Source organism: Nannospalax galili, unplaced genomic scaffold (genome assembly GCF_000622305.1).
Source record: "Nannospalax galili isolate Female #2095 unplaced genomic scaffold, S.galili_v1.0 scaffold901, whole genome shotgun sequence".
NCBI classification, from domain to species: Eukaryota; Metazoa; Chordata; class Mammalia; order Rodentia; family Spalacidae; genus Nannospalax; species Nannospalax galili.
The window spans coordinates 1,604,844-1,616,256 of record NW_008344555.1 but is presented as its reverse complement, the minus strand read 5'-3'; the positions used below and the strand labels follow the sequence as shown (position 1 = coordinate 1,616,256).

The following is an 11,413-nucleotide window of genomic DNA, read 5'->3' as shown; positions in this document are numbered from 1 at the left end:
AGGAAACCGTTATTGAATATGTCAATTGTGTTGTAATGATATGCTTCTTCTAAGTATGTTGTTATTAAATAAATAATTTTTAAAAATTTAAAAAAAATGTCTTTTTAAAAAAAATAAGTACTACAAAACAAATTTTCTTCAAGTTTAGGATATATTTTTCAAAATCGTTTTGTAAATATGAATGTCTAATACATCTAAGTATGTTGTTATTAAATAAATAATTTTTAAAAATTTAAAAAAAATGTTACTTTAAAAAAAATAAGTACTACAAAACAAATTTTCTTCAAGTTTAGGATATATTTTTCAAAATCGTTTTGTAAATATGAATCAGTCTAATACATGTCAGCAGTTCACTACAAACATTTGAGGTATACTTAAATGTACTCACATAAAGAAAGGAATGTCATTATGAAAACTTGTGCTCCTTGACCCAGAAAAACTGACAACAACATTCCATTCTCTGGGGGTCTGAATATATTCCTCTGAACCATCCTCCATCGAAAATGCTGCTGTCTACGCGCATGCATATAGGAAACCTTAAATAAACACATAAATTAACATGAAATGGAATTTTCCTCTCAAGATGAACTGGAAAGCAATGGCTATGCATTTAGAAGACATATACTCTTGGCATATAAATAAATCACTCTCCTGATCTACGTTTTGCATTGGAGGGGTATGGTAATTATATAAAGCACACAATTTCTACTTTTCATGAAGAAAGCAAAATGATTTAACGTACCTAAGGAACACAACAGATTTCTAGAAATTTGAAATTAATCGACATACAAAACACTGTACAAGAGACAAAATAGCATAACCTCAGTTACAGAACTTTTCAAAGTTTGGTATATTTTTCTCATGTTTCAAATCAATGAAAGTGTCTTATAATGATATCTTGAGTCTTTAGAAACACATAAAAATATAACCAGAGTTGATGACAAACAATTCTAGAATAAAGTTATTTGCACCTTTAAACAACCTATTTAACTCTATACTTCCTAACTTGGGACAATATTCAAAATTACTAGGTACTGAAATTATGTTATATTCAAGGTGCTATACTCTAAGCAGAAGTACCACTGATAACTAAGCAGAATATATGCTACATATTTGAATTTTAAATGTGCACTTTTAGTTACCAAAGTTCTTGCATGATTATATTTGGTACTACGTTGACAGATACTCTTCAAGATAATGATAACCACAAGTCCACACAAGGCAAGAACCAGAAAAAAGGAATCTATGATACTAGAAAATTTCAGAAAGAAAAAAAAGAAGTTAGGCCTTCTGGCAAAATAGCTCAGTAGGTAAATGTGGCTGCCCTCAAGCCTGACAACCTGAGTTCAATCCCTGGGACCCACACAGTTGAAGGACAAGAAGAGACTCCTGCAAGGTGTCCTCTGATCCTCTCTCAAATACCATGACATGCATTACCACACAATAAAAATAAAAGTAATAAAATATTTTAAGATTTTTTTATTTTTAATTAGCTGTTTTACAGGTTTTTGAGAAGTTAAATGTTTAAATTGTATTATTTCATATGTTAATGCATTTTCACCATATTCACCTAGTCTACTTTTATTCCCTTTCCACTATCACTGACCCCCTCCTTTCTTCCCACCTAGTCTCTCTTCTACTTTTATTTATTTTTCATTTACTTATCTATTCATTCATTTTGATGACCCAATGAGCTTCATTAGAGTTGCTTATAAGATCCCGGGTGAGGGACTATTTACAGGAGTACTTACACCTTACAGGAGGCACCAGTGAAGAAAATAATTCTCCCTCCCCTAGAAATCATCAATTGCCTACAGACACTTGAGGAGGGGTGGGGCTTCATGAGCCCCTCCTCCCTAGCTACCACTATTTGTCTACAGTACTAGACCCTTGGAGTGGCACTCATGGGTCTCCCCACCTCATGATGTGACACTAACAGGCCAAATCTTTTTAAGTCTTGTGCCTGTAAATCAAAACTGATTTCAAAATTTATTTTTATTGATTCAAGAATTTCAGTGTATTTCGATCATGGTCAGACCCCTCTTCCCTCTATACTTACTTCCCTCTTCCCCAACTTCATGTCCTCCATTATTTCTTTATTTTATTTTATTTTGGAAGGTTTATGGAGTCTAATCTCTGTTTCCTAAATGCTTTTGGGTGTGGGTCTATCCGTGGAGTCTGATCAACCTACCAGGCATCACACCAATAAGGAAAACTGACTCTCCTTCTCCCACCATCTATCAATTGCCAATAGAGTCTCACCTAGGGCTGGGCCAGGGCTTCCGTCCCACCACTCCCATCCATTTTGAGACCCTCTCTGGTTTGGGCTTGGATTGGCCTTGTGCATGCCTTCTTAAGTGCTGTGGATTCATATAAGCAACTACCCTTTGGTGTTCAGACAACACAGTTCCCTTGTATTCATTTACCACCTCTGGTTCTTATAAACTTTCTGCCCCCTCTTCTTAAATGATCCCTGAGCCTTGGAAGGAGAGCGTGTGATATAGGTGTCTTAACTGAACACTGAACAAAAAAGTACATGCACATAAAAAGACAGACATCATTCAAAATTATTGAGGCTGGAGAGATGGCTCAGCAGTTAAGAGCACTGTCTGTTCTTGTGGAAACCCAGGATCAACTCCCAGCACCCACATGGTGGCTAACTCCAGTCTGTAACTCCAGTTCCAGGGAATCCAATACCCTCTTCTGACCTCCAAGGACACTGCATGACATAGAGGCACTTACATACATGCAGGCAATATACTGATACACATAATAAAATAAAATAAAATATTTTTAAAAGAAACATTCAAAATTATAATTTAGTCCATCAAGTTTCTAAATTTAAATGTAGACCAAAGACTAAATGCATCTAGATCAGACATCCTTGTGCATTCTTTTAGTTCTAGCACTTAGAAGGCTGAGGCAGAAGAATCATGTGTTTGAGGCCAGCCTGGGATACACATGGAATGATCCTCCTTGAAGTGATAGAATTATAGGCCTGAGCCACCACACCCAGTTTTGTTTTAGAATTCTTTAAAAAAGTAAGGCCACTGGGTGTGGGACACACACTTTTAGTCCCAGCACTCGGGAAGTACATACAAGCAGATCTCTGTGAAATCAAGGCCAGCCTGGTCTACCTAGCATGTTCCAGACCATCTGGGCTACAGAGAGACCCTGTCTCAAAAATCAAAAACAAACAACAAACATAAAATGAAAAGCAAGGCCATCATAGCCAGAGACAGTGAATGACTACAACAGAACAGTGATTTCTGAACACAACAAATAGGTTTGCACATGTGATCTCAGTGGTGGTGACAACATGCACAAGACCCACTCAAGTTCAAGCCAGACAAGATCCCAGCATGGAGGGGGAAGGTGGGCATGAACTCACTCTTAGGCTGAGGAGTAACTGGCAATTGACAGCTGCTGGGAAGGGAGAGTCAATTTTCTTGAAGGGTATAGCCCCTGGTAGGTCCACCACACTCGAGTGCATGGCCATATACCTAGGAATATATGGGTAGCACAAATTGGACTTGATTGTTTTAAAAAAAAAATGAGGATACAATGTCCGATGGTTAGGGAAGAGGGATGGATGTGGGAAGAGTTGCGGTGAATATAATGAAAATACATTGTATAAAATTCTTGAAGGATTAATAAATGTTTTTGACAGGGTCTTATTGTATATCCATGGCTGGCCTAGAACTTACTATGTAGACCAGGCTGTCATCAAACTCACAGAGATCCACCTGCCTTTGCTAGGATTAAAGGCATGCACCATGAAGTCTGGCCTAATAATACTTTTTAAAGAAGTCAGGCCATCAAGATAGCTCAGCAGGTAAAAGCACTTGCTGTCAAGTCTGAAAACTTGAGTTAGAACCCCAAGTTTCACATTCATTGTGCAATGAGAAAATCAAATCTCACAAGTTGTCCACTGACATCCAGATGCGTGCCATGGTTGTACACAGACATAGACACAGACACAGACACACACACACACACACACACACACAGACACACACAGACACACACACACACACAAATAAACGTGAAAATATTTTTTCTTTTTCTTTTTTGAGAATTTCATGTTTATGTATTTTGACCAAATCTGCCCCCTATTCCACCTCCTCCAATTCTTCTCCTACTCCTCCCACCACCACCACTCTTCCCTCCCAACTTCATGTGCTCTTTTTATAAACCCACTGAGTCTACTGACTGCTGCCTGTTTGTGCTTGGGTATAGAACCATGTACTAGAGCATGGTTAGACCTTTCACGGGCTGCATCCCTGCAAAATAACGGGCGCTTTCCTCACACTAGAAGCCATCAGTTTCCAGTAGCTTCCCAGATAGCAGCAAGACTTCATGAGTCCCTACCCCATCCATAATGGAATTTTTGCTGGCTTGATTTTACATAAGTCTTGTGGTTAAAACAAATTAAATAAAAAGTCCATTTCCAAAGATAAGTAAGATCAGTATCACAAACTTAACTCTGGAGCATGGATTATGAGCCAAAGTTCAGGCATGACAGGAAGAACTAATGGCTTACAGACATCTTAGCCAACGGACTATAGTTTGAATCTTTGTGAGATTCAGGGCAAAAACTCCAAGGGCTTCTTATATAACAACTCTTATTATCATTTCTGAAATTTACAAAATTAAATCCAAAAATAAAAAGCAATGCCCTCTGTTATTCGACCATTATCCAAACTTATACATGACTAAGAAACAAAACCTTTCCCAGAATCTATGAAAGTGTTGGTACAGTTTTACTGAGATAACTGAGAAGCAAATTCTAATGTTTTATAGTACAATAGAATACCTGTGGCTCACAACAATTATTGTATATTTTTAAAAGTTAGGCAAGGATTTTAATTATATTTATGTATATGCATCTATCTATCTATCTATCTATCTATATCTCTCTGTACATAAATATATACATATATTTGAGATAACAGATATTCCAACTACCTGAATATGATCATTATGTATTATACACATACTCTGAAATGTGTCACTGTAGCCTATACATAAGTAAAATTACTATGTGTTGATTTAAAATAAAAATATATGATAGACCTTAAAATAATAGAGAACATGAATTGAGGCTTGTAGAGAGGTGGAGTGGATATAAGAGGGGAGGTGGAAAGGGTATGAATATGATAAAAACTGCATTACATAAAACTTTCAAAGAGTAAAAAATACTCTTTATAAAAACATGTATTTATAAATAGGACATGATACATCTCTCTTCTAATTCCTACAAGGTATCACACACACACACACACACACACACACACACACACACACACGTAAATAAGTCAAGAGCAGTGACATGGGCCTATAATCCCAGTATGCAGGAGGATGGAAATTATCTCTTATTTTTATGCCTGCATGTATGTAAGTGCACCCATGTTGTGCAATGCCCATGGAGGTCAGAAGAGGCATCCAAGGAACTGGATGGTTGTTACAGATGGTTGTTAGTCTCTATGTGGGTGCTGGGATTTCAACCCAGGTCTTCTTCAAGAATAGCTGGTGCTCTAAAATGCTGAGCCATCTCTCCAGCCCCCTTCTAAAAATAATTTAATTATTATTTACATTTTTTGTGTGAGTGTATTCCCTGCATGTATGTAAGTGTACAGGTATCATGAATTGTCCACAGAGGTCAGAAGAGGGCGTTGGATTCCCCTGGAACTGGAGTTATGTATGGTTGTTAGCTGCCATGTAGGTGCTGGGAACTGAATTTGGGTCCTTTACAAAAGCACCCAGTGCTCTTAACCACTGAGCCATTTCTCCAGCCCCAAGGATGGCAACTTTCAAGACTGGCTTATAGTACATAGTGAGACACTATCTCAAAAGAATAATCTACCCATGGAAATGTATACCTTTAAAAAATACTTTATTATTCTTATTTTATGTGTATGAGTGTATTGCCTACATCTATGTAAGTGCACCCGTGTCATGCAACACTCAAGGTCAGAAGAACAGGGCATCAGATTCCCTGGAACAGGAGTTGCAGTAGTTGTTAGCCACCATGTAGATGCTGGGACTCAACCCTGGGTCCTCTGCAAGAGCGGCCAGTGCTGCTAACTGCTGAGCCATCTCTCCAGCCCTGGAAATACACACCTTTAACACCAGCATTTGGGAGGCTGAGGCAAGATTGCAAGTTCAAGATCAGCCTGGTCTACATAGCGAATTTCAGACTAGCCTGGTCTAAGAGACTGTCTTTAAAAATCAGAAAATAACTCGGGTGTGGTGGTGCACACCTTTAATCCCAGCACTCAGGAGGCACAGGCAGGTAGATCTCTGTGAGTTCAAGGCCAGCCTGGTCTACATAAAGAGTTCCAGGCAAGGTGGAGCTACAGGGAGACCCTGTCTCAATAAAATAAAATAAAAAATAAATAAAAACTAGAAAATATACATATGTAATAAAATAATATGTAAAAGAAAATAAGCATTTCCTTCTGAGAAGACTTCAAAGTATGTGTGACATGATAGGAAATGGGGTGCTTCATAAACAGAACATTTCTCTAGAAAAGTTACTGTGCAGTAAGAAAAAGATATATAAGACTAAACAGTAAACTATACTCATGTTCTCTCTTTCCTTCTCTCTCACCTCCCTCCTTCCCTTCTCTCTCTCTCTCTCTCTCTCTCTCTCTCTCTCTCTCTCCCCTCCCTCCCTTCCTCTTTCCTACAAGATATCAGGCTTCTCTACAGCTTTTCTTCCTCCTGCTTCTGTCTTCCATGTGCTGGGTTTACTAGTGTGTGTCACCATGCCCAGCTCTGATTTTCATTCATTGTATAATATCCACTTCCACAGTGTGGTGCCACATGCCTTTAATCCCAGCACTCAGGAGGCACAGACAGGCAGATCTCTGTGAGTTCAAGGCCAGCCTGGTCTACATAGTGATTTCCAGGCCAGCTGGTGCTACAGAAAGACCCTGTCTCAAAAAAGACCAAAAAACAAACAAACAAAAGGCATTACAGATTTCTTTTACTTCAGCAGAAACATTAGTATATGTAAAGTACTTTTTTTTCCTTTTTACCATATATGTGGGAAGGTAGAAGAAAAGGAGAGAGAAAACTACTCCAAAAGAAACATCACTCAGTATCATCAATAATGAGAAAATACCTTAACATAAAAAATAGGTATTATTGGGGGGCTGGAGAGATGGCTCACCAGTTAAGAGCACTGGCTGCTATTACAGAGGACTGGGGTTTTCAATTCCCAGCATCCACATGGTGGCTAACCATCATCCATAACTCTAGTTCCAGGGGAACTACAGCACCCTCCTCTGACCTCCTCAGGCATTGCATGACATAGATGCACATATATACACACAGGCAATACACTCATATGCACAAAATAAAAATAATAAATAAAATGTAAAAATAGGTATTATCAAGACATGGCTGCACACATCTGTAGTCGTGACCCTTTGTAAGAAGAAACAGGAGGATCAGGAGTTCAAGACCACCCTCATATTAAGTTTGAGGCAAGCATGGGACAAGAGGCCCTGGCTCGAAAGAGAAACAACAAAAATATTTATAGGCTAAGGATATACAGCTCAGTGGTAGAATGTTTGCCAACCACGTACAATATCTCAGGTTTAATCCTCCATGCACTTGCACCACCCTCCCCCCACAAAAAAGAGAAGGTAATTCTTATTTTTGTTTGCCACCCTGAAACTTTTGTTTTCTTCATTTCGTGAAAGACTTACCTAACCCACTGAATACTGTTGTCAGATATAGTCTCTAAAATGTAATCCCATCTAGAAGTCCATTTGGCATTTTGGCTTTCCTAAAACAAAAAAATATAAAATTATATGATCAAATTTTACCTGATCTTTTGCTGGTTATTACTCTGAAACATATAGAATACTATTCGACCTGGAATTCAGCCAGTTTACTTTACACCTTCACAGAATCATGAGATCTACCTTGACATTGCAATATTGTTTTTACTTCATAATACTCAACCCATTCTAAGAAAGGCCTAGGAAGAGAAAAATTTTAACTTACTGCTATTCAACAGAACATCTTTTTGTTATTATTTTTATGCAATCCTCAATCCACCAGATGAGACTTCATTTTCTTTTTTCCCTTTTATCTGGACACATTTCCTGTAACTTCTTGTGATGTTTGCAAAAGCACATAAAGCTTTGTGTAATGCAAGTCACTGTGGTGATTAGCAAATTAAGTACCTACGACCAAATATGCTCATCAGAATAAAAATGATTAATAGTGATCCACACCAGCAAACACTATGGAACCATTAAAGAGAATGAATTGCATGGACAAGTGACAATTTGTCTATGAGACAGAATTGGATCTTGCATTTTTCAAGCTGGTGAGTTGGCTCAGTGAGTAAAGGCACTTACTGTGAAAGCCTGGCAAACTGATTTTGATCCCTGGAGCCCACATAAAGATGGAAAGAGAGAACAGATTCCACAAGGTTGTCCTTTGACATCCACATGTATGCTTCCTCACAAAGCATGCACAAATACACAGTAATAATTAAAACTCAATTCTAAAAATCCATTTCCCCCAAGAAAATTGTGTGCCTATATTGCGGATGAAAACATTTTTCTGGAAGGATAAATAAGAAAAAAGTAATGGTTATACTTTAAAGAAAGTAGGGATTAGAAAGTAAAGGAAGGGCTGGAGAGATGGCTCAGCAGTTAAGAGCACTAACTGCTCTTGCAGAAAACCAGATTTGAATTCTCAACACCCACATGGTAGCTAACAACCATCCATAACTCCAGTTCCAGTGGATCTGACACCCTCTTCTGATCTCCTCAGGCACTGGATGACATGGGTACACTTAACAGAAATACAGACAATATACTCATACACATAAAATAAAAATAGTATTTGGAGACTTAGAAGACCACTTGAGAGTGCCTGGATCTGACCACCTAGCAGTGAGCTTCTCCAAATCTTATTGTGCCCAACCCCTGGCATTAGGACCACATGAGGCCCCTCTCACTTCCCCAGTGCTAGACCTCTCTGCCCTACAGCAGGGGCCCAGATTTCAGCAGACTGCCTGAAAGTGCCTGAATCTGGCCTCCCCTTAGCAAATTTCACAAATTGAGCTGTAAGTGCCTGCTAGTAGGGGTCCAGACTTGAAAAAAGCCTGAGTGTACCTGACTAGAGCTTGACTTGGGCCTCTATGGGTACTTCTGTGTAGCTGATCTGAAGCCATCAGCTCCCTCCAATATAAAATCTGAAAGAACCTGAAACCTAGACCAAGCAGCTTTACATACCCAATAAGAAGACAAGCAAGGCACACCAATAATGCAAACAGAAGCGGACTTCAATTCAACAAAAGAAGACTTGAGTTTCATGCCAGAATCACAATCAACAAAAAAAAAAAAATCCACATACCAAAATCACGACAGAAAAATAATAGCAGAGAAAAGCAAAATAGTATGCTCTCACCAAACTCCAACATTCCTATAGGGGAGGTCTACAAGGTGAATCCCCTAAAAATAACCTATGACACAGAATTTTAAAAGAACAAACATATCAACATACACAGGTGCCAAGGATCCGAGTGCAACCAATTATGACTAGTAATAATCAGATACATACAGTTAAAGATGCATGCGCCAACATCTCAGTGTTATTAGCAAAAACAATGAGTCTTTCTGTTAGAAACAGTATATTTTAAAATGAAATGGAGATCTTTTTTTAAAGGTTAAAAACTCACTCGTTTATATCTTACAGGGCATATACTGACTTCAATATTGTATAAAAACTGTATTAATTCAACAGCGAACCTAAAAATTTTATAGCCACTTTTGAAAGAGATGTATCTTTGCTCTGGAAACTGTTAATGAGTATGTTAAAGCTGTAATGAAATGCTTCTTCTAAAAAAATAAAAAATTTAAAAAAAGACAAAAAGACAAAAAAATAAATAAATTTAAACTTAAAAAAAAGAACAAACATAAACATGAGGAAGGAAGTCAATGAATTTAAAGAACACACAAACATATCAAAGAACTAAAGGAAGATAGGGATAAACTTCTGACTGAATTCAAAAAAGAGATAAAACATTGAAGAAAACTCAGGCTGAAATGAAGAAGGAAGTGAAAACCTCAATAATCCAACTTGAAAAAACAGGGAAAGAATGAAATGGAAAGCAGAATATCTAACAATGGATAATAAAGTTGAAGAACTGGACCACTCAAGCAATAATTATGATTTTAAAAAACACAGGAATGGAATATGCAGTAAATGTGGGACACCATGAAAAGATCAAATCTATGCATCATAAGCAGAGAGGCAGAGAAGAACTTCAGGCTAATGGTATTGATCAGATCTTAAACAGGATTGTAAAAGAGAATTTCCCAAAATTAAAGAGAGACATCCCCATACAAATACAAGGAGCACATAGAACACGAAATAAACATGACCAGAAAAGAAACTCACCATGGCATATCATAGTAAAAACAGTGAATGTACAGAACAGAGAGAGAATATTAAAAGCTGCAAAAGAAAAGCAAAAACTCACACATAAAGGAAAACCCATCAGAAATAGAGCTGGCTTGTCAATGCAAACTATGAAAGCCAGAAGAGCCTGGACCAAGGTATTTTCAGTTCTAAATGACCACAGATGCCAAAACAGAATACTTTACCCAGCAAAAATATCTACTACAGTTGAAGGGGAAAGAAAAATCTTCCAGGATATGAATAGGCTGAAAGAATACATGTTCACAAAACCAACCCTTCGAAGAATACTTGAAGGAATACAAAGAATGGAGAAAGGAACAACTATACCCCAGGGCCAACAGAAAGAAACTAAATGAAGGTATAATTACAAAATTAGACAAAGAATGCACACAGTGCCTGAACTCCCTCTGCTTCCCTGGGCCTGCAGTACCCGCAGGCATCTCTCCAGGGTAAGTCCATCATGCCCTCCCCTCCTTGACACCCCCAGCCTCATTCACCCTCCCATCTCCCCCGCCCGCCCGTCTCTCCTCCTCCTCTGGGTCCTGTCCCATTCCTTGTTCGGGCGCCCCAGGCACCCGGGAAACACCTCTGCTTCCTGATCCTTTGCATACAGACCAACTCACTGCCTTCTCGGGTCCCCAGGGGCACTCTGGGCCTGGCCCCGCCCTCACCTCCCACTACTTCCCTGGGCCTGCACCACACCCCAGCCTCTTTCCTGGCTACAGAGGCTGACATTTCCTCTGCCTGATTCTTTTCATCCAGACCAACCAAGCTCCTCAGTGCAGTCCCCAGGAGCCCTTGGTGACACTTCCCATCCCCATCTGCCTTTGCATCTCTTGGTAGCACAGCCACCAGCTTCTCTAGACCAGCATCTGAAACTACAAAAGAAATTCACATGTCAAAATCACAGAGAAAAAATAACAACATGAAAAACCAAAATAACATATCCCCACTAAATACT

At 38.6% G+C, this 11,413-nt stretch overlaps 1 protein-coding gene across 1 annotated transcript in view; it reads right to left on the bottom strand.

Moving 5' to 3' along the window:
• The window catches only part of LOC103740156 (transmembrane 9 superfamily member 2-like), a 134,973-nt gene that overhangs the window by 52,670 nt on the left and 70,890 nt on the right, over positions 1-11,413 (bottom strand). The window contains exons 8-10 of the mRNA XM_008840713.1: positions 7,719-7,798; positions 1,131-1,251; positions 389-509 (exon numbers count right to left, since the gene is read on the bottom strand). Coding sequence (XP_008838935.1) covers positions 389-509; positions 1,131-1,251; positions 7,719-7,798 — 322 coding nt within the window. The remainder of the gene's footprint in view (positions 1-388; positions 510-1,130; positions 1,252-7,718; positions 7,799-11,413) is intronic.